This window comes from Chiloscyllium plagiosum, unplaced genomic scaffold (genome assembly GCF_037043375.1).
Source record: "Chiloscyllium plagiosum isolate Xiang-an unplaced genomic scaffold, Cpla_swu_hap1 HiC_scaffold_13, whole genome shotgun sequence".
Taxonomy (NCBI): domain Eukaryota; kingdom Metazoa; phylum Chordata; class Chondrichthyes; order Orectolobiformes; family Hemiscylliidae; genus Chiloscyllium; species Chiloscyllium plagiosum.
This window is the reverse complement of record NW_028270151.1, coordinates 33,285,279-33,309,658: the sequence shown is the minus strand read 5'-3', so window position 1 is coordinate 33,309,658 and position 24,380 is coordinate 33,285,279. Positions and strand designations below refer to the sequence as shown.

Below are 24,380 nucleotides of genomic sequence, written 5' to 3'. Positions count from 1 at the left end.
CAGCAATAATTTTGGACAAAATTTTTGGGAAAACAACTGTTTTTGGAATATTGCTTACAATTCTGGTCTCCTTCCTATTGGTCAAACTTGAAAGGGCTCATAAAAGATTTACAAGGATGTTGCCAGAGTTGGAGGATTTGAGCTATAGGGAGAGGTTGAATAGGCTGATGTCAGAGGCTGAGGGTTGACATAATAGAAGTTTAGAGCTGAAAATGTGTTGCTGGAAAAGTGCAGCAGGCCAGGCAGCATCCAGGGAACAGGACAATCGACGTTTCGGGCATAAGCCCTTCTTCAGGAATGAGGAAAGTGTGTCCAGCAGGCTAAGATAAAAGGTAGGGAGGAGGGACTTGGGGGAGGGGCTTCGGAAATGCGATAGGTGGAAAGAGGTCAAGGTGAGGGTGACAGGTCAGACTGGGGTGGGGGCGGAGAGGTCAGGAAGAAGATTGCAGGTTAGGAACTCAGCACCGCCTTCCATTACCGACGCCCCTCCCCCAAGTCCCTCCTCCCTACCTTTTATCTTAGCCTGCTGGACACACTTTCCTCATTCCTGAAGAAGGGCTTATGCCCGAAACGTCGATTCCCCTGTTCCCTGGATGCTGCCTGGCCTGCTGCGCTTTTCCAGCAACACATTTTCAGCTCTGATCTCCAGCATCTGCAGACCTCACCTTCTCCTCCATAATAGAGTTTATAAAATCATGAGGGCCATGGACAGGATAAACAGACAAGGTCTTTTCCCTGGAGCGGGGGAGGCCAGAACTAGAGGGTATAGGTTTAGGTGAGGGGGAAAAGATATAAAAGAGACCTAAGGGACAACTTCATCACGTAGGGGGTGGTGCTTGTATGGAATGAGCTGCCAGAGGAAGTGGTGGAGGCTAGTACAATTACAACATTTAAAAGGCAACTGGATGGGTATATGAATGGTAAAGGTTTAGAGGGATATGAGCCAAGTGCTGGCAAGTTGAACGAGATTAATATAAGCTACCTGGTCGGCATGGACAAGTTGAACCAAAGGGTCCGTTTCCATGCTATACATCTCTATGACTATAAATTGCCAACACAGTGTAGAATCTACACAAAAGTTATTAAATCTAAATTAGCCGAAGTTCAACTTTTTAAATTCTAACTAAGGGACAAAAATATTCCAGTTGACTTTTAGATTACAATTCAATACACTAAGAGAGCCAGTAAGGGTGGGAAGGCAGGCTGGGGCATAACAGCAAGAGATTGGGGCACATGAGTGTTATGCACCCAGAGACCTTATATATATTAGATCATTCACTACATTTTAAAATTATATCCTTGCGTATTGACAGCACTATGTATGTGTCAAACAGTTCAGGATCAGTGCAAATTAGAAATCTGAACTGCAAGCATATACCATAATGTCCTGGATTGAAATGCTGTGCATAGGATTGAAACGGTCACTATAAGCCAGCTAATCTACTTAGCAAGTCATAATACCCTCGAGGAAGCTTCAAATTCACTGGAGTATATTATTAACTCATGACAGATGATCCTTACCGTGAAGTTACCAGTTGCACTGTATGGGCAGAAGACCTTTGGGTTTTGCTGTCCTAATTGCATTTCTTCAGGATTTCCACCACCAACAATCCAGACTCTATTTGGAGATGCACTAGACACAAATATAATTTAAAATTCTATAGTTACCTCTAACATGTTGTTTCAAAGTAGAAGAACATTGCAGAGTAATTGCATTTGAATAACAGCTGAGGGTGATATGTTCCAAGTTTCATGATAACAACTTGGAAAACCGAACTCAAACGGGAAGACTTGGTTGAAAGGCACTCAAAAGCATTCAGGGAACTTTTCCCTCAATTGTTCTATGGGGAAAAACAACTTCCCATGAATCCTGAAATAATAATTTCATTATTACTGGTTCAGTAACTGACAGCAACTCATTCTTACAGCACTTGAGCAAAGCAAAATATTTGCAAGTGTTGCACTGTCAAATTTTGTTTGTTGGTGCACCAATGAGCCCCAAAACTTAGAGGTCATGGCCAAATACTTCAGCAAAAAATAGATTTAAAGCAACATCAAAGGGGTTTTGGAGTAATTCTAGTGCCAACTAATTGTCTTGGAAGTTAAAGACACAGAGCAAATGGTACATTATTTAAAAATCAGCAATACTCAAAAGCAATAAAGGTATTTCTGACAGGGTTATAAAGGAGATTAAAAAGATAGAAAGAGACAAATCCATAGTAAGAACTGAAAAAGAGAATTTGAAATGCAAGCCAGCGTGGGTCAGTGAACACAGGAAGAATGGAACTTGGCGCATGTTGGGACATGGGCGTTCAAGGTTTTGGATGACAAAATATGGAAGGCTGGTTAGGAAAGTTTTTGAAGTTGAAAAGAACATGGAGCAGAGGAAGATTTCAGCATAGTTAAGACAGGGGTGGAGTTGGATAATGCAAGGGGTGGAAATAGGCAGTCTCACAGATAATATAAATGTAATCAGTCATCTGGGGTCAAATACACCAAGATTGAGAACACCCAGTAGAAGAAGAATGGATTCAACAGTGGCCATAAAGAAAACAGATTCAGTCCTCCCAATATTTACATTGAAGGAAATTTCTGGTCTCAGAACCAGTTTAAGAAATTTGAGATTGTAGATAAGTCGAGAGGTGAAGGTGGGTACAGTTGGGTATTGTTAGATTACAGAGTAACATTGCATCAGTTACTGCATGTGGTTGAGGGGGGACATCTTACAGAACTAAGAAGAGGCTAAGGATAGATTCCTGGGAGAACATGAAAGATGTTGGCAGAAGCAAACAAAGCTTTAGCACGTGATTCACTACAAAGCATGTTGTTGGATGTGAACTGGCCTGAAGACTCCTCAGTGAGATGCAAGGTATCTAGTTTTCCTGAAGCAATTTAGCTATACTGCAAACAAGGGAATAGCTCAAGGATGAATTACACAATTGTAATAAGGATGAATTAATAGAGCTTGGTAGGAGGGAATGTTTTTCTGATGTCCACTTGTTGCTCTTTTAGTTTTGATGGCATTTAAGATCATGTTCAATTTTAAATAGTGGAGAACTGGAGTCATATTGGACAACAGTTTGCAAGTTACTACTGTAGGTCAATGGATGCATACTTAGGTGACTAGTCTTCCCAAACTTCAATGACAAGTATTGAGCAAAAGTCATTAGTGAATGACAAATCAACACTGTACACCAACACTGTACACACCTTATTTATCAATTGATCAATGAGAATTGAAATCATGCCTTATTCAAAAATCAACTTTGAACTAAAACAGGATGTTGCATTTATTCCACATTACTTCAGCTTTTCCACAACAAATAACGCTTCCAGCCAATTCACCTCTTCTGAACCATCTCAAAACATTAAATTCCTTTTTCATTCACAGAACTGTTCCAACTGCATCCATATTTAATGAAAGAAACTGAAGCTCAAAATCACTCAAACATTACATGAAACAGAAATAAGAGAAATGAACTATTGTGTACTTCAAACTGCAGTCCTTTCCTTTTCTCTCAAAACTCCAAAGCTGAAAGGCAAACAAAGCTAAATATGCAACCCAGCACATTTGCTCGATTTAAAAGCATTAACCTTTTCAAAGTAAATAGAAATGTTGATCTCAGTCCTGACTAACGTAAGAGACCTATCTTTATTTCATTCACCCACTGGATGTTGGCACTGTCTGGACCAGGATTTATTGCTCATTCGCCACTTCTGACCTTATGATAGACAGAAGGTTATTGATGGAGCAGTTGAAGATGGTTTGATTGAGGATACTACCCTGAGGACTTCCAGCAGAGATTACATAAATCTTAGATGACTGACCTCTAACAACTACAACCAGGTTTAACTCAGTTCTCCAATTCCCAATTACAGCAGTTTTGTTAAGGATCAAATTCACAATTGATCAACTGCAGCCTTCATGTATAGAAAGTCATTGTCACTTCACTTTTGGAATTTGACTCTTCAGTCCAGGTTTGATTTAAGGCTGTGATGAGGTCAACAGCTGAGTGGCTCTGGAAGAATCCAAACTGACAGCATGAGTGAGCAGGTTGTTACTGAGCAAACACTGCTTAAAAGCAATACGGATGACACCTTCCATCACTGTATTCACGATCAAGAGCAGACTGATAAGACTATTCTGGAACAGCTTGTCCGTGGCACTGCAAGGTTAGATACACAAGTCATCAGTACCATACTGTCAGAGCCCACTGCCGCCGCAATATTTAATGCCTCCAACTGTTTCTTGATTTTTTTTTGTGGAGTCAGTCAAATTGGCTGAAGACTGGTATCTGAGATGCTGGGGATCTCTGGAGGGGGGCAAGATGGATCATCCATTTGGAACCTTCAGTTGATAGCTGGTGAAAATGCTATAAACTTCACCTTTTGCACTAACGTACTGGGCTTCCCAGTTATTGAAGTTGTGATACTTGTGAAGTCTAATAGTCCACCACATTCATGACTGGATGTGGCAAGTCTGCACAGCTTAGATCTGATCCCTTGATCAGGAAATCACTTAGCTCTGTCGATCATTTCTGCTTTACCCTTTGGCATGCAAGGACTCTGGTTTTCTATCTTCAGAAAGTTGACACCTCATTTTTAGGCATGTCTGCTGCTGTTCCTGTAATTTCCTCATGCACTCTCAAGCTTGATAAGAATGGTAAAGCAGGGGATACATCTGACCATGAAGTTGTAGATTGAGAGGGGTCTGTTCAGGCAATCCCAACTAGCATTAAATAGAAAGCCATGTTCTCACTGTGATGTTCCAGGATACAAATGCTACAGGAAGGACAGAAAGGGAGGCAGGAGAGGAGGGGGGAGTGGCATTTTTGAGAAGAGATAGCATTACAGCTGTACTTAGTGTGGATATTCCCTGAAATATATCCAGGGAAGTTATTTGGGTGGAACTGAGAAATAAGAAAGGGATGATCACTTTATGGGGATTGTATTATAGACTCCCCTAATGGTCAGAGGGAAATTGAGAAACAAATTTGTAAGGAAATCGCAGCTATCTGTAAGAATAATAGGGTAGTAATGGTAGGGGATTTTAACTTTCCAAACATGGACTGGGACTGCCATAGTGTTAAGGGTTTAGACGGAGAGGAATGTTAAGTGCGTACAAGACAATTTTCTGATTTAGTATGTGGATGTACCTAGTAGAGAAGGTGCAAAACTTGACCTACTCTTGAGAAATAAGGCAGGGCAGGTGACTGAAATATCAGTGAGGGTGCGCTTTGGGGCCAGCGACCATAATTCTATTAGATTTAAAATATGATGGAAAAGGATAGACCGGATCTAAAAGTTGAAGTTCTAAATTGGAGAAAGGCCAATTTTGATGGTATTAGGCAAGAACTTTCAAAAGCTGATTGGAGGCAGATGTTTGCAGGTAATGGGAAGCCTTCAGAAATGAGTTAACAAGAATCCAGAGAAAGTATATTCCTGTTAGGGTGAAAGGGAAGGCTGGTAGATATAGGGAATGCTGGATGACTAGAGAAATTGAGGGTTTGGTTAAGGAAAAGGAAGCATATGTCAGGTATAGTCAGGATAGATCGAATGAATCCTTAGAAGAGTATAAAGGCAGTAGGAGTATACTTAAGAGGGAAATCAGGAGGGCAAAAAGGGAACATGAGACAGCTTTGGCAAATAGAATTAAGGAGAATGCAAAGGGTTCTTAAAATACATTAAAGACAAAAGGGTAACTCGGGAGAGAATAGGACCCCTCAAGGATCAGCAAGGCTGCCTTTGTGTGAAGCCACAGAAAATGGGGGAGATACAAAACGAGTATTTTGCATCAGTATTTACTGATGAAAAGGACACGGAAGGTATAGAATGAGGGCCATGTATAGGATAAATAGACAAAGTCTTTTCGCTGGGTTTGGGGGAAAAAAAAGAGTCCAGAACTAGAGGGCAGAGATTTAGGGTGAGAGGCGAAAGACATAAAAGGGAACTAAGGGGCAACTTTTTCACGCAAAAGGTGGTATGTGTATGGAATGAGCTGTCAGAGGAAGTGGTGGAGGCTGGTACAATTGCTACATTTAAAAGGCATTTGGATGGATATATGAATAAGAAGGGTTTGAAGGGATATGGGCCAAGGGCTGGCAGATGGGTCTAGATTGGGTTGGGATATCTGGTCGGCATGGACGGGTTGGACCAAAGGGTCTGTTTCCGTGCTGTACATCTCTATGACTCTATAAATAGATGGTGACATCTTGAAAAATGTCCATATTACAGAGGAGGAAGGTCTAGATACCTTGAAACGCATAAAAGTGGATAAATCCCCAGGACCTGATCAGGTATACCCCAGAACTCTGTGGGAAGCTAGAGAAGCGATTGCTGGGCCTCTTGCTGAGATATTTGTATCATCAATAGTCACAGGTGAGGTGCTGGAAGACTGGAGGTTGGCTAACGTCGTGCAACTGTTCAAGAAGTGTGGTAAGGACAAGCCAGGGAACTATAGACCTGTGAGCCTGACATTGGTGGTGGGCAAGTTGTTGGAAGGAATCCTGAAGGACAGGATGTACATGTATTTGGAACGGCAAGGACTGATTACGGATAGTCAACATGACTTTGCGCGTGCGAAATTATGTCTCACAAAATTGATTGAGTATTTTGAAGAAGTAACAAAGAGGATTGACGAATGCAGAGCGGTAGATGTGATCTATATGGACTTCACTTAAGCATTTGACAAGGTTCCCCATGGGAGACTGGTTAGCAAGGTTAGATCTCATGGAATATAGAGAGAACTAGCCATTTGAATACAGAACTGGCACAAAGGTAGAAGACAGAGGGTGGTGGTGGAGGGTTGTTTTTCAGACTGGAGGCCTGTGACAAGGATTGGTGCTGGGTCCACTAATTTTCATTATTTGAATAAATGATTTGGATGTGAGCATGAAAGGTATAGTTACTAAGTTTGCAGATGACACCAAAATTGGTGGTGTAATGGACAGCAAAGAAAGTTACCTCAGATCTTGAGCAGGTGGGCCAATGGGCTGAAAAGTGGCAAATAGAGTTTAATTCTGATAAATGCGAGGTGCTGCATTTTGGGAAAGCAAATCTTAGCAGGACTTGTACACTTAATGGTAAGGTCCTAGGGAGTGTTGCTGAACAAAGAGACCTTGGAGTGCGGATTCATAGCTCCTTGAAAGTGGAGTCACAGGTCGATAGGATAGTGAAGGCGGCGTTTGGTATGCTTTCATTTGTGTAGGCTGCTGTTTGTCAGCCCAAACCTAAATATCATCCAGGTCTTGGTGCACCTGAACATGGGCTGCTTCAGAATTTGAGTTGTGAATGGTGCTGAACATTGTCCAATCAAACATCCCCACTTCTGACTTTATAATGGAGGAAAGGTTATTGACAAAGCAGGTGGAGATGATTGGTGCTAGGACATTATCCCAAGGAACAGAGGCAGAGATGACTGATCAACAACAGGTTGTGGTGAAATTCAAATCAAGGTCCCCCAAACATTACCTGACTTTCCAGAGGGGAGGCAATGACCAAGTGGTATTATCGCTAGACCATCAATCCAGAGACACAGGTAATGTCTGGGGCCCCAGGTTCAAATCCTGCCATGGCAAATGGTGGAAACAATTCAATAAAAAAAAATCTGGGATTAAGAGACTGTGAAACCACTGTCAAATTCCAGGAAAACCCTATTTGTGTCACTACTGTCCTTTAGGAAAGGAAATCTGCCATCTTTACCTAGTTGGGTCTACACATGACTTCAGGCCCATAATGTGGTTGACTCTTAATTTTCTTTGGGCAATTAGGAATGGGCAATAAATACAGGCCTGGACAGCAACATCCACGTTCCATGAATAAATACAAAAAGAATACAAGTCAAGCAACAATATCACAAGACTATTGCCCCCTCATGCAATCTGTCAAGATAGGGTCTAAACTGACCTGGCCAACACATTACCCTGGAGCACGAGATTACTAGTCAATTGGTATTACCACTATTCTACCACCTCCCTATCTTGTGCCAGATTAGCAACATTTCAATGAGACATAGTGCCAACATACTCCTATTGATGCAAATGATTTGGAATATGGTTCTGTATTTCAAAGATATATTCCCATGCGAACACAGATGGAAAAGCAAAGTACTGTGGATGCTGGAAACTTGAAAGAAACATAACACTAGGGTAACTCAACAGGTCTGTGGAGAAAGAAACAGCTAACATTTCAAGCCCAGAATGACTCATTTTCAGATGAAAAAGGAAGCTCTTTCACAATTCAAACTTCATCTCAAATTCAAATATTACTGATAATTTATATTTGAACACAGGTGGAATTAGAATCACTGTAAATCAAACATTCTACCAGAATGATAAAGATTGCTGAAACTTATACTGTCACCAAGGATTGTACAACTTAAACAAGTTCATAATTATCAATCATTATCTGTTACTAGCGCAACAATCTGTTTCTCATTTGGCATATTCCATACCCGTTAAACTGCAACGTTACATAATGAGTGTCAGTCCAGACGCTGTGCTTGTCCAAGTTCTTCAAAAACTCTTGACGGATGTACTGAGTGATAGTCAGATCTCCATCAGATCCAGTTTCATGATTGCTTGTGTCAGAAACTTTGCTGACAAGACAAGAGATGGATTGGTATGCAGCAGCTGCCATTATACACAAATTAATTTTACATTAGCACAGTTAACATGAAAGAGTCCAAAATGGAAATAAAGCCAAAGCTGAGAGCAACAAATGAGCTGCAAGAGTCTTCCTGAAGTGGTAGTATAGAGTGCGGTGTAATATTGAAGGAGCAAAAAGATTGCCTTTTCTTATATACAATCGTTAATCATATTATCTGAAGCCGCAGTGCCAAAAATTACTAAGAGGCAATTAAATGGCGACAAATAATCAAGATAAGAGGTAAGAATATATTAATCAGCCATGATCTTATTGAATGGCAGAGCAGGTTTGACGGACCAATGGCAAACGCCTGATTCTGACATGAAATGGAAACTCCTGAAGAGATAGTTAGCTGGTCATCAGAACTCCTAGATAATAAATGGATTCAAAAGCACACTGCCAATGTTAGAGATCTGAAGACCAGAAAATACTGGAATACTCGAGATCAAGTTGCATTTGCACAGAGAAATAAGTGACTTACACTTCAGGTCACCTATCTCCCACCAGAATATCTGGAATCATATACTTACTGAATTTATTACTGCTCATTTGTGGTGACTGTGCAGAATTTGTTCACATTATTTAATTTGAGGAATGCCAAACAGACACTCAGAAGAGTTTTAGATTAGATTAGATTACTTTAGATTTTAGATTAGATTACTTTACAGTGTGGAAACAGGCCCTTCGGCCCAACAAGTCCACACCGACCCGCCGAAGCGCAAACCACCCATACCCCTACATTTACTCCTTACCTAACACTACGGACAATTTAGCATGGCCAATTCACCTGACCTGCACATCTTTGGAACTGTGGGAGGAAACCGGAGCACCCGGAGGAAACCCACGCAGACACGGGGAGAATGTGCAAACTCCACACAGTCAGTCGCCTGAGGCGGGAACTGAACCCGGGTCTCTGGCGCTGTGAGGCAGCAGTGCTAACCACTGTGCCACCGTGCCGCCCACGGTTATATTGGACTCAAAATATTAAACATTTCTCTGTAGAGATGCTGCCAGATCAGCTACACTTTGGCAGCATTGTTTTTATATCAGACTTAAGCGGTGAGTTTAACACTCCTGAAAGTCAAGGGTACACTCATCATTTGCTTACTTAATGTCATGCAGAAACTGTGAAGAATCCAAGTTATCTGTCAGCATTTTCTTAATATCAGAGAATGAGAGTGACATTTTTTCCTCATTTGTAGCAACAAATTCATCACTGTCATCGTCATCTGTGTAACTTGCTTCAGTAGGTTGGTCTGGCAAAGAAACCGACTTCCCTGGTGTTTGACCACGAAATGCCAGATAACCAACTAGAAACCCTAAAAACAAAAGCAATTACAATTGAAGATTTATTACTTTAGCAATATAATACACCATAAACCTGGATCCCTCTCCCACAATGAGTTCAAAATTAGCCGTTTTAATTTTCTATTTTCGCTCTGCAAAGGTAATTGCCTTTTCCTTTGAGGCCTTCCCTTGCTTCACAATTCATTCCAAATCCTCAAGAGCTTCAACTGGCTGGTACAATTGCAACATTTAAAAGGCATTTGGATGGGTATATTAATAGGAAGGGTTTGGAGGAATGCTGGCTGGGTGCTGGCAGGTGGATTCGATTGGGTTGGGATATCTGGTCGGCATGGACAGATTGGATTGAAGGGTCTGTTTCCATGCTGTACATCTCTATGACTCTATTCATATTATACTGGCTCTACAGCAATGCGCAGCTTCCCTAAATTTTCCTTTCTTAACTAGTGCAAGCTACAAGAGGCAACAAGATAATCAAGCTTCAGGTGTTACTTTCAATCTACCACTTAATGCTTTAAATTCCCAAATTAAATCTCAAATGCATTTCAACCCTTGCTCCCCCTTTCCAATGGTTCCACTTACCATGGCACTATAAAAGACAATGCATCAACCCAGGTCTTAGACAAGCATATAAAATAGGTAATCTATTCTGCTGACTACAGAATGCCCCTTCCTAATCCCTCAGGAGACAGAAAGAAAAAGAGATCTGGAATTTATTCCAAAGCAGAAACGATGGCGTGGACCAAGTGAATACCATATATACACACGTACAGGTGGATCTCATGTACAAGTTGACCCCTTATTTTGGGCCAAATAATCTTGTATTTTCCATATATCTCATGTAATAGGCAACCGTAGTTCTTCACAATTATAAATCAACATTTATGAGTCAGCATGCCTGCCCGTTGCACTCTGCTCCAGCTTTCCGATCTGCTGGCTGTACCACTCTGTTCCGGGTCTTGCAGTCCAGCAAGTCATCATGCTCCGCTCCAGGTTTTCAGAATTACTGTAATAGTACGACAGTACAGGGCAACCGCTATATCCACAGAGTAGGTTGCAGTTACCCATAGTTTACTGTGGTCCCAACATATTACAGAGAGCATTCCAGAACTGGGGACGGGGGTTGCCGGGAAGGTAAATTTCCCATTTTATCTACTTTGCAGATAAATATTCGTCCCCGAAAACAATATCTCATGTATAAGTTGATCCCTTAATTTCAGATTTTAAAAACTGTCTTCAAAATTCGACCTATATATGATTATATATGGTATTTCAGGGCAATGCGAAGGGCTGAACTGTGCTATTAATTCTGATGCTCAATGGTTAGTGACAAGGGTTTCAAAAGGCACATTGACCACAAGTGTTATTCAAAAACTGTGGCAAGCTCATTAACATTACCAATGGAATGGAAAAAGGTGAATAAAGACTCGTGTACCAATAATTCACGAATCACCACACGAGCTGCATTACAAGTTCGAATTGGGGGAATTGTGCTCAATTCCATTTGGTTGTCTACCTTCCATAACACTAAACTCTCTTGCTTATCAAAGATCTAACTCAGCCAGAAAATTGCTTCTGTAGTTGAAGTCTTAGAATTCTGCTTACTGCAGTCACTTCAATGCAATATAATTGGACCATTAAGAACCCAGAATTGAATTCAAAACTTAAATTATACAAAATTTGCTACTACAAACCAAAAGTTACAAACATCAACATAGGCATGAAAGCCAATTTACCATTACAATACCAAAGCATGATTGGTTTCCCTGCATCTAGTGATTTTTTTTGGATCAATAATAAAGGAGGAACCCTTGATATTAAAGTCTGACAAGAAAGGATCTTTCTTACCTATTAGAACAAGCAACACAGCAGTCATCAAACAGCAGAGAGGCTTATGGTTATTGTGAGGTTTCTCTATCTGAGTCTCCATACCGTCTGCCATCACATCTCCCATCTCTTCATCATTCTCATTTTCTGCTAATTTCATTTCGACTCTACTGCCATCCCCATCAGTTCGTCGCGTTAGACTGAAACGTGTATATGACTTTGGCTCAAATCCAAGCTGAAGCAAAAAGATTTTGCACATGACAATAGTCTGTAAATAGCCATTACTTGCAATAATAATGGTGGTTTAAAAATATACTTATATACACAAAAATTTAGAAATAGCTCAGCAAAAACTTGAGAAGTTTTGGTCAATTAAGGCAAACAGGCTGAGCAAGAATACCATGCCAGTGCAAGATGCTCCAACTTCACAGAACCTCAATTAATTTGCGAACAAGAGTGCTGGCTAGGAGTCATTTTGGATGACTGCATCAATGAATTTGAGGGAAACCTAAAGAATAATGACATCTACCCTGCCTGGCTATATATTCTAACACTCACTTCATGAAAGCTTGTCAAGATAGCTGTATGGCATTCACCAGATCACAACCTGATCTCAAAATCATCTGATTTTTTTAAGGAGCTCATCTTGCCTACCCATTCATCTCTCATTCAAAATTATCATTCTTTATTGCCCACTTAAATCAATTAAAAAAAACTCACCCAAGATATTTTAACTGGTTTTCTCCCTCAAACGCTGCAATGAACAAATTTCTTATCCGCATGATTTCAAACACCATTTTGAACCTTCATCTTCTGTGCTGGAGTTCCACATATATTCCCTCAATGCAAGTTTTCAAGATCATAATCTTTTTAATCTATGTCATCTCATATGGTTGTACTAGTCCCATTCTATTAATAATAAAAAGGGATATTCATTTATACTACCCTCTTTCCACGCCTCCCTTAGTATGGCCCTCATCTCCAATCCCTCAAGTCCAAGCAATGTAGACTTCCAAGGTCGTTGCAGACAAGCTACGTTGCCAGCCACTGTAAAATTATTATGTCTTATTCCTTATTGCTAAAGCTGTACACAATTCAAGGATCATCCTGGAATCCAAAATGTTTATATTTTCAACTAGAGACCATCTTCTTAAAGCACTCTTCTACTCTTCTCTATTGCTTCACCCTCACCTTCAGCAATGTGCAGTATTCACACAAACTTCTGTCACCAAAAGTGAGACCATCCAATCACTTGCTGGTATCATGTAGCTCCTTTTCATTACATCACAGAGCCAGACTTTCTGACCTAACCCTGAACTTTTAGTTTTCTCTGGTTCCTCTCCATCTCCTCTCTAAGTTCAACTTGCCCACAAAGCCTCTTATCTCTCTCCTTTAAGTCTGAGATCACCACACCGACCTTTACCTTTGACTCCATCATCCTTGCAATCAATAATCTACTCTTTAACAACCAGCTCCTTGCCAAACTACTTAAACGGATTGTCACATCCCTAATCTGACTCAGTCATTGAATTTTTCCAATCAAATTTCCACCCTATGTGAATGAGAGAAAGATAAAACATTCCCTCTCGGCCTGTTTAATGCCTTTGACATGATTGATCGTACCATCCTCCTCCAACAGCCGTCCTATGCCCTATGGCTGAGTCAAGCTACTCTCGCTTTATTCCATTCTTACCCAATGGTACAGTACCACTTGCAATGACTTCTCTTCTCAGCCAGTATGCAGAAAACAAACAGAATAGCTTATGTCCATTTTACATCACTTTAGGATTCAGTCACACATCATTCCTGCAGTGGTCACCAATGATCTAGCCTTACGTTCATGCTGTCCCTCAGTGATGTTGTCCAAAAGCAATGCCTTGGTTTTTGAAAAGTACTGAGATGCACTGCCTCATCACCTCTCAATCCTTCCAATGTTACTAAATTCTCAGACAGACCACCTACCAACATCCAGCACTAGATCAACACAAGATTTCTTCAGTTTATTATCAGGAAGATTTGACTGATGTTTTCAGTTTACAATCCAAACTCTTTTCCGTCACTACCCACTGCACTGCATCCCCTGACAACAATCTAGTTAGTTAGTTTGCAACCCTGATATAGAGGTGAGCTTACATCACAGATTTGCAGCATCACTAAAATTGCAATTCACTGCCCAGTGACAGCAAAAAATATGCCTCATTCAACTGTTCCAGTTCACTCCTTAAATGACACCCCTTGCAAAATTGAGATTATCTAAAACTCTGCTGCTCATGTCTATTGTCCCACACTGCTTGACTGGAAACAATGTCTGGATTTTAAAATTCTCACTCTGCAGCTTAACTCTCAACATCTCTAATCTCCTCTAAATACATAACCCTCGTAGATACCTGCAAACATCCAATTGTGGGTCAAACATGCTCAATTTCCACTGCTCCACCATGCATGTTCACACACTTGTTACTTAGAGCCCAAGGTCTAAAATTCCCTCTTCATTTCTACTTTGCAGACACTTATGTAACCAAACCTTTGGTCATCTGGTTTTACAGCTCTTATGTGGCTATTGTGTTTTGTATTATTGTGTTGTGCCTTGGAGTCTATTACATTAAAAGGTGCTACACAAATGTAAATTTTTGACCATCTTTATATTTTTGACCTCACTTTTACCATTATGAGCTCAAATCAAGTCACATAAGACTTTAGGTTTATGATACATTACAACTTGCAAGAATAAAGTCCCAAATTCAAATAAAAACTCAAATGTGTGTTGAGTCATTGAAATTACACTACTCATGTTACTCAAGTACAATTCCAACTGTGAGACTATGCAAAATAGTGCATTAAAAGAGCACCTTCTTACCAAACTAGAAATAGCTATTCTAGCACGATCCATTGTCCAAATGCTTAATAAAATACAGATAGCTGAAAGATAAAAAAAAACAAGATCAGCAATGATAGTAACACATCCTAGTATGCACTATTCTACAATCTATCACGAAGTTCAACATTCACCACTTATTTTACCCAAATCATTTACGTTCTCCTACCCAACAGCAAAAAACTTAAATCAAAACATCTAACCTTACTTTACAATTGAGTCACGTGACTTGTTTAAAAAAGTTTTTTTTCTGAAAATGATGCATAATTGGTCTCCAGTTTGTAAATACAAAGGAAGTCTTAAATGATCTGAAGGTTTTGCAATACCAGGAACAACATTCAACTAAGATTTTTCTTTATGCCATTTGTGGGAATACAGGGAAAGAGAGAAAAAGGCAAGGGCAACAAGAGAAATTCTGCCAACTTAGCCCTTATGCATTGCTACAAGAGCCAGCAAGTCCTGACAAACATAGCAAGATGATGTTTTTGGAGCCAAGCCTAGTTCACTAAGATTTCTATCCAAGGTAAAAAGGATTGCTAACCGAAGATGAGTTTGAATCAGTTGTCAAGTTAACATTACTTTAAAACTACTCTGTCAAGAATTTAAAACATCTTCCACTAAATCTGCTACTGATATTCTAGTTTAGTAATATAATTACAACGCAAGAGGCCTTCTGTTCAGAGTGAGCTTTCATGCCTGATCTATTACACTGCTGACTCATGAATGTCACAGCAAGTCACTTGGGATCATTTGATATGTCAATACTATATATTCTTATCATGTTTTTCTTCTATACGATGTAGTAGTGTACAAAGAAAAGCTTTAAAGTGAAAGACTCATTGTGACTAAATTACTAATTCCACAATGCTTGAAGTTGAGGAAAAGGTTGAAAACACAATAAGGAAATAAGCTTATAGACCTGTTAATAATTGTTATAATCATTTATTGATGCCATTTTCTGTGGTAAGATATGAAGTTACTTGACCTTTAACTTGCATAGAAAAACCCTTTATCATTGAGCATAATTATTAAGGCAATGCTCACAGCAGATATTATCAGGCATCATAAATAGGTTTAGAAAACAACAATAACAAAGTTAGTCAATACTAAAATTAAAGTTACTATGACAATGCTGTCACTTTAATAATGTTTTTTTTAAAAAAAGGAGAGGTAGTAAAGGCAGAGGTGCTGAAATGTCTGGGAAGAGCTTAGTTTAACAAGGCAACGGCCAGTTCCTCCAGTTTAGGCTTTTTCTAGTTTGGCTTAGCTGGAACAAGAGAAAGTGAGGACTGCAGATGCTGGAGATCGGAGGTGAAAATGTGTTGCTGGAAAAGGGCATCAGGTCAGGCAACATCCAAGGAGCAGGAGGATCGACATTTCGGGCATGAGCCCTTCTTTAGGAAATTTGGAACAGTCAGAGGTTGCTGCAGTGCATAAAGGTTCCAAGCTTAAACAGATGATGCTTGACTGAGTTTTGTCTCTGAAATCTCTTTGGAAGGTGTCCCCTCCTGCCTGTAAGAACCGGTGTTTGAACTAACCTTTTGTCAAGTGGCACTTATATGGAATGCTGCTGGATTGGAGCGCAGTTCCTTAGTTAAGTTGCGGTGTTGAGTCAGTTAAGTTTTTCTAAACAGTTAAGTTATTCTAAATTCCATTTTCGTTTTCATGTCTAATAAACAGTTTTGCTTAAAGTTCAGTAGTTTGTCCAGCTGCATCTTCATATTTGCCTTTAAAATAAAAAAGTTAGGGCCTAGGCCTCCTTATTAAGATATTTTTAGGGGGTTTGGCCTGATCCATAACATTATGAAAATGCATTGTTGGATGGTATGCATATTTTGGAATGGTTTCATCCTCATTATCAAAACCACTACATAGCCATTAACTAATCTTGCTCATGACATCAATATCGTCTTTCCTTAGTGTTCTAATTGCCCTTGGCATTAAGCCAAGTAAAATGAAGCAGCTAATTTTGTGTTAACAGATTTACTTGACTATTTCAACTAGGAAACTATTTTCATCACTGGTGTTCCAATAATTTGGCAATAAAATCTTAACAGACCCTAAAGGTAATGAATTTAAGATCACAAACCAAAAGGAACACAAAGAAAATCATTGAGGTCTACACCATAGAAAAAGTCCCTTTGGCCCATTCAGTCTGCACAGGTCAAAACCAAGCACCGAACTATTCTAACCCCATTTCCTAGCATTTGGCCCATAGCCTTGTAAACACACATCTAAATACTTAGATGTTCCGAGGGTTTCTGCCTCTATCACAGACGATTCCAGATTTCCACTGCCCATAGTGAAAAAGATTCCTTAGATACCCTCTAAACCTCCTGCCCCTTCCCTTAAAAGTAAGACATTGATTCTTCTAAAGGGAAAAGTTCCTTCCTGTTTACTGTATGATCTTTAATTAAGTAAAATATACATCTCAATCATGTCTCCCCTTAGTCATCCCCACTCTAAGGCAAACAAGTCCAGTCTATCTAATCACTCTTAATAATTAGAATTCTCCAGTCCATACAACATTGCACCTGTTCCAGTGCAATCACATTCCTCCTAAGTGATTAGGAGAATGTTAAAATGCACATTGTTACTACTAGAACTCAAAACTCAGCACAGCGGTGAAAGAATCCAGTGTATTTAAAAGACAAGTGGATAAACATTTGACAACAAACATAGAATCACAGAATCCCTACAGGTGTGGAAGCAGGCCATTCGGCCCACTGGGTCTACAACAACCCTCCGAAGAGCATCCCACCCTGACCCACGCATCTACCCTGCATTTCCCATGGTTAATCCACCTAGGCTACACATCCCTGGACATTCTGGGCAACTTAACATGACCAATCCACCTAACCTGCACACCTTTGGACCGTGGGAGGAAATCAGAGCACCTGGAGGAAACCCATGCAGACCCGGGAAGAATGTACAAACTCCACACAGACAGTCACCCAAGGCTGGAATTGAACCCAGGTCCCAGGCGCTGTGATGCAGCAGGGCTAACCACGGAGACACCATGCCAAGAGAAAAAAAAAGAGTACAGCAGCACTGTTTGGATAAACAAGCTCAGTACAAATAGCAGTCTCCTCCTATGCTGTGAATTTCTCAGTTTGGAACAAGCATCCTGTTTGTAATGTCTGAGCACATCAGACATGTACAACAGTAATTTGCACACAGGAGGTAGAAGTATTTAGTCAGTAAGAAAATGGATCAATTCAAATTGTCCTTTACAATATGAACTTCATATTAAGAAAAGTTTAGTGTTCAAAATTAATTTAAGCAGCTGTATGAAAAGTCAAGTATTTCAGAACAGATCAAAGTCAAAGTTTACACATCAGGAAAATGCTATGAATACAGGACTAACATCTAGGTATTTTCTGACATGAGCCTACAACAGAGAGCCCTCAAACCTAAAGATCAAAGACTGATTTGGCTATAACATTAGGCAGTTAGAACACAATTAACATTTTAAAATAATCAATCTTCTGTCCAGTTGGCACTAACAATGCTCTTCACAACTCAGGTTTTCGAAATTGGGATTTTACACCAGAGGGAGCACTCCTTTCTGGAAGCATTTAACAATCAATCCATTGATGAATGGGCAACAAATTCCATCCTTCTATTCGGAAATAAATTGAAATATTTCGCAAATTCCTGATTCCAACTCCAACAGAACGAAGTACTAAGTCAGTTACATTGCTGTGTGGTTAATTGAAAATAATATGGCAAGCTGTTTAATTTAAATGTCTAGAGGAAGCAATCCTTGCGGAGCACCCTGACTTTGAGGCGCCCGCCTCACGATCTGCCGCTGATGTGAATTAGTAAAAAAAAAGACAAGCTCTGAAAAGACTGTCGAGACACTCGAAGAATTGAGACCAGAGCCAGAGGCCCACACCTACACTCGGACTTCCAAACGAACACGTTTTAAACACAACTTTAAAACTACAGCTTTTAGCTGTAAAGAGAATTTACGTAAAACCACGTTTTCATAACTACCGACAGGATTGAAACTGCACAAGCGCACATGGCTAATTCAGAGCACGGGAATAAAGTCCTCCATTTTAGTAATTCCATACAAGTCGATATAACACTGAGAACCCTATTGATTACATTCGCATTCACCAGACAACATCTAACATTTAACTCGTCAAAAATATAATTTAGGGGAATGAAGCGCTGCTTCCTCCCCATTGCACATGGTCCAAGATCGGAAATGTGCGTGGGGAAATAATTCAAAGGACGCGGATAAATGACTGAATAGTGTATCGTTGAAAGGCTAGAAGAGCAACGAACTTGGGAAACCTTAAAGCAGAAGACAAGATAAATGAAACCATGACTTTCATAAACAAAGGCAGACAGTATTCAAAGCAAATATTGATAAATCTGTATGTGATATTGTTTAGGCTACTACTGTTTGGGCAGTAAAGGCAGAATTCTTTGTGCAAATTCGGTATACGTTTTTGCCCAACTAAAGCAAAATCTAATGTGTTTCTGAAATTTACTTTTGTCCCCCAACTTGAGTGTTAACAATCATGAAAGTTTGCAATTAAAAATAGCAAAGCTTTGGAGTCAGTATTCTTGTGGAGGTCTTCCTTCGTAGTGAACGGGACTGAATTTAAACTCATCTTTCTCCAACAAGAGCCATTTCACCAACACTTTGAGGAACACCAACACACGAAGCACGAGCCATTTCTGTGCAAATGCTTCAAGGGACCAAGCAGAGGTCACGCAACAAAAAAAACCCAGCAAAGAAATCTAGAACATCTTGAGGCAGTGTGTTCCTCATTTGAATTCACATATATTCGATGTGCAGGTCAGGTGAACTGGCCATGCTAAATTGCCCATAGTGTTAGGTAAATTAGTCGGAGGGAAAGGGTCTGGGTGGGTTACTCTTCGGAGGGTCGGTGTATTTCCACACTTTAGGGAATCTAACGTAACTAACAACATTTTAGATCCATCCCAATTTCTGAAGAACTGGAGAGACCGAACATCATCCCAAACACAGAGTCTTAACCCAGCACGGCGTTTAATAAAACCTTGCTTGTGCAGGAAAATAAGATTGCAGAATCACTTCTTCACGTCAACTAATCCCAATCGAATTAGAGACAAAAAAAACAGGTGAGTTACACCGGAAAGGTAGATTTCTCCAGCTGCTGATGCTGCCTGTCAAAGTGACCGTAAAACATGGGCAAGAGCGTGGGCACCGGGAACACAGAAAGGATTTTTAATCAGCCGCATTGTGGCCTCCACTGAGAGTCCCAGTGACCTTCCTGCTGCAGCCAGATTTCATGTGCTTCAGGAGAACCACCGCCCGACGGCAGCAAACTGTTGACCCGGTAACACCCCGCCCGCCCCGGGCCCGCTGGGACCGCTCTCGGCTCCTTACCTGCCCCGCTCCGCTACCGCCGACCTTTCCGAATGGGGATAACAGCGAGTCCGTCCTTCACCCACTCACCGACAGCACTAGGATCAACCCATTACACATCACTTCCGGAACACACCGGAAATCTGTCAATGGAAGCGCGGGCTATTCTTAGGTTCAAAGTTCAAACCTGCGGGGCTGACCTCCACCGCGCTTACACCCATCTTCTTATCTCTTACCCGAGCCCCCACCTTCCCCTCGCTCCCACCTCACCCCCACCTTCCCCTCGCCTCCTCCTCGCTCCCACCTCCCCCTACCCTCACCCCCACCTCCCCCTACCCTCACCCCCACCCCCACCTCCCCCTCCCCCTCCCCCTCACCCCCACCTCACCCTCACCCCCACCTCCCCCTACCCTCACCCCCACCTCCCCCTACCCTCACCCCCACCTCCCCCTACCCTCACCCCCACCTCCCCCTACCCTCACCCCCACCCTCACCTCCCCCTCACCCTCACCTCCCCCTCACCCCACCTCCCCCTCACCCCCACCTCACCCTCACCTCCCCCTCACCTCCCCCTCACCCTCACCTCCCCCTCACCCTCACCTCACCCTCACCCACACCTCACCCTCACCCCCACCTCCCCCTCCCCTCATCCCCACCTCCCCCTCCCCTCATCCCCACCTCCCCCTCCCCTCATCCCCACCTCCCCCTCCCCTCATCCCCACCTCCCCCTCATCCCCACCTCCCCCTCATCCCCACCTCCCCCTCATCCCCACCTCCCCCTCATCCCCACCTCCCCCTCATCCCCACCTCCCCCTCACCCCTACCTCACCCTCATCCCCACCTCCCCCCTACCTCACCCCCACCTTCCCCTCGCCTCCCCCTCGCTCCCACATTCCCTTACCCTCACCCTCACCCTCCCCCCCGCCTCCCCTTATCCTCGCCTCCCCCTCGCTCCCACCTTCCCCCACCCCCCCACCTTCCCCCACCCCCCCCCTTACCCTCACCTCCCCCTTGTGGGAGGTTAGAAATGTAGTTTCTGCAGGTGGTGGTGCTTAGAGATTTTGTTTTTGCAGATGGGCGGTGGGATGTTGTGGGGGAAAGGGAGGGGGACATTACACAAACGGTCGTGGGATTCTTGCAGCATAATTAAGGCTAAGATTTTAACGAATATAGAAGTTTTTTTAATAAGAAATAGTTTTAAGCTAAGAAATAACTTTGCAGTGTTGTAGCTGACCACAAAAGAAGCACAAGGGCATTTTGCAATAAGCTTATGGTATGATAAGGGGAACTGAATAAAATAACAAGAAGGTTCTGTAACGAACAAGTACAAGGACAGCAGGATAGCCAGATAAGGAAAAATTAGAGAAAAACAAGAGAGGTAATCGGCTTATGATAGGATGAGCTGAAAATGTGTTGCTGGAAAAGCGCAGCAGGTCAGGCAGCATCCAAGGAGCAGGAGAATCGACGTTTCAGGCATGAGCCCTTCTTCAGGAATGCTGAAGGAGGGCTCATGGCCGAAGCGTCGATTCTCCTGCTCCTTGGATGCTGCCTGACCTGCTGCGCATTTTCAGCTCTGATCTGCAGTCCTCACTTTCTCCTCTTATGATAGGATGAGACTAGACTAATGGGAAAAAGGGAGGTGTGATTCCGCAACTTGCAAACTGAATAAAAATGCTTACATGCTTTGTAGTGCGCGCTTGCTTGCCTGCTTGCTCGCGCAGGCACCCATGCTTGCAAGACCGTATAGAATAAAATGTTGTTGTTGTGGTTCTGTTCGCCGAGCTGGGAATTTGTGTTGCAGACGTTTCGTCCCCTGTCTAGGTGACATCCTCAGTGCTTGGGAGCCTCCTGTGAAGCGCTTCTGTGATCTTTCCTCCGGCATTTATAGTGATTTGTACCTGCCATTTCCGGTTGTCAGTTCCAGCTGTCCGCTGCAGTGGCCGGTATATATATATATTTTTTTTCTTTTTTGCTTAATCCGTTTTCTGACCTGAACGAGCTTCTCCTGTTTATTTTTTTTTTCTTTTACTACCACCTAATTGCGGTAGTGCTTATTATTTTTTTCCCCAGCACCCATGGTGTGTGTGTGCAGGTGTGGGACACAGTGAAAGACACAAAGTGCACCAATCTTTATTTAATTTCCACCACCAGGAAGATAGGAAAACACCCGGGTGGCCAGTGACAAGCACTGCCCTTCACATCAAAGGGCAGTGCTGTGTGATCAAAACAGTGAAGGGGAGGGTAGGGACTAAATCAAAATAGAGTTGGAGGGAGAAATGATGCACTCCACTCCCTGCGGCGCCCACCTCTCCCTGAACAACTCCAGGGTGTTGGTGGACACCGCGTGCTCCTTCTCCAAGGACACCCGGGCCCTAACGTAACCGCGGAAGAGGGGCAGGCAATCGGCCCTAACGACCCCCTCCACGGCCCGCTGCCTGGACCTGTTGATGGCCAGTTTGGCCAGGCCCAGGAGCAGACCCAGTGGCCGGTATTTTTTTTTGTAAGAGAGTGCTGATTTTTTTTTTTGTTTTAACCCCCACACTACCACCTAAGTGCGGTAGTGCTTATTTTATCCCCAGCACCCATGGTGTGTGTGTGCAGGTGTGAGACACAGTGAAAGACACAAAGTGCACCAATCTTTATTCAATTTCCACCACCAGGAAGATAGGAAAACACCCGGGTGGCCAGTGACAAACACTGCCCTTCACATCAAAGGGCAGTGCTGTGTGATCAAAACAGTGAAGGGGAGGGTAGGGACTAAATCAAAATAGAATTGGAGGGAGAAATGATGCACTCCACTCCCTGCGGCGCCCACCTCTCCCTGAACAACTCCAGGGTGTTGGTGGACACCACGTGCTCCTTCTCCAAGGACACCCGGGCTCTAACGTAACCGCGGAAGAGGGGCAGGCAGTCGGCCCTAACGACCCCCTCCACGGCCCGCTGCCTGGACCTGTTGATGGCCAGTTTGGCCAGGCCCAGGAGCAGACCCAGTGGCTGGTATATTGGGTCCAGGTCGATGTGCTTATTTTTTTTTTTTTTTCTTTGTGTGTGCAGGTGTGAGACACAGTGAAAGACACAAAGTGCACCAATCTTTTATTCAATTTCCACCACCAGGAAGATAGGAAAACATCTCTGGGTTATATTTTTTTTTTATTTTTTTTTTTTATTTTTTTTTTTTATTTAACCCCCACACTACCACCTAAGTGCGGTAGTGCTTATTTTATCCCCAGCACCCATGGTGTGTGTGTGCAGGTGTGAGACACAGTGGAAGACACAAAGTGCACCAATCTTTATTTAATTTCCAGCACCAGGAAGATAGGAAAACACCCGGGTGGCCAGTGACAAACACTGCCCTTCACATCAAAGGGCAGTGCTGTGTGATCAAAACAGTGAAGGGGAGGGTAGGGACTAAATCAAAATAGAATTGGAGGGAGAAATGATGCACTCCACTCCCTGCGGCGCCCACCTCTCCCTGAACAACTCCAGGGTGTTGGTGGACACCACGTGCTCCTTCTCCAAGGACACCCGGGCTCTAACGTAACCGCGGAAGAGGGGCAGGCAGTCGGCCCTAACGACCCCCTCCACGGCCCGCTGCCTGGACCTGTTGATGGCCAGTTTGGCCAGGCCCAGGAGCAGACCCAGTGGCTGGTATATTTTTTTTTTTTTTTTTTTAAAGGGCGACTGTGTTTATTTTTTTTTTTTCTTCTTTTTTTTTTTCTCTTAAATTTAACCCCCACACTACCACCTAAGTGCGGTAGTGCTTATTTTATCCCCAGCACCCATGGTGTGTGTGTGTGCAGGTGTGAGACACAGTGAAAGACACAAAGTGCACCAATCTTTATTCAATTTCCACCACCAGGAAGATAGGAAAACACCCGGGTGGCCAGTGACAAGCACTGCCCCTCACATCAAAGGGCAATGCTGTGTGATCAAAACAGTGAAGGGGAGGGTAGGGACTAAATCAAAATAGAATTGGAGGGAGAAATGATGCACTCCACTCCCTGCGGCGCCCACCTCTCCCTGAACAACTCCAGGGTGTTGGTGGACACCGCGTGCTCCTTCTCCAAGGACACCCGGGCTCTAACGTAACCGCGGAAGAGGGGCAGGCAGTCGGCCCTAACGACCCCCTCCACGGCCCGCTGCCTGGACCTGTTGATGGCCAGTTTGGCCAGGCCCAGGAGCAGACCCAGTGGCTGGTATATTGGGTCCAGGTCGATGTGCTTATTGATTGAATCTGTGGATGAGTGCCACGCCTCTAGGAATTCCCTGGCTGTTCTCTGTTTGGCTTGTCCTATAATAGTAGTGTTGTCTCAGTCAAATTCATGTTGTTTGTCATCTGAGTGTGTGGCTACTAAGGAT

General features: G+C 42.6%; 1 protein-coding gene across 1 annotated transcript in view; it reads right to left on the bottom strand.

Moving 5' to 3' along the window:
• Positions 1-20,133, bottom strand: part of LOC122556042 (transferrin receptor protein 1-like) — a 54,623-nt gene extending 34,490 nt beyond the window's left edge. The window contains exons 1-6 of the mRNA XM_087993476.1: positions 20,043-20,133; positions 14,636-14,697; positions 11,800-12,013; positions 9,755-9,965; positions 8,453-8,596; positions 1,522-1,633 (exon numbers count right to left, since the gene is read on the bottom strand). Coding sequence (XP_087849602.1) covers positions 1,522-1,633; positions 8,453-8,596; positions 9,755-9,965; positions 11,800-12,013; positions 14,636-14,668 — 714 coding nt within the window. The 5' untranslated portion in view covers positions 14,669-14,697; positions 20,043-20,133. The remainder of the gene's footprint in view (positions 1-1,521; positions 1,634-8,452; positions 8,597-9,754; positions 9,966-11,799; positions 12,014-14,635; positions 14,698-20,042) is intronic.
• Positions 20,134-24,380: the final 4,247 nt, after the last annotated feature.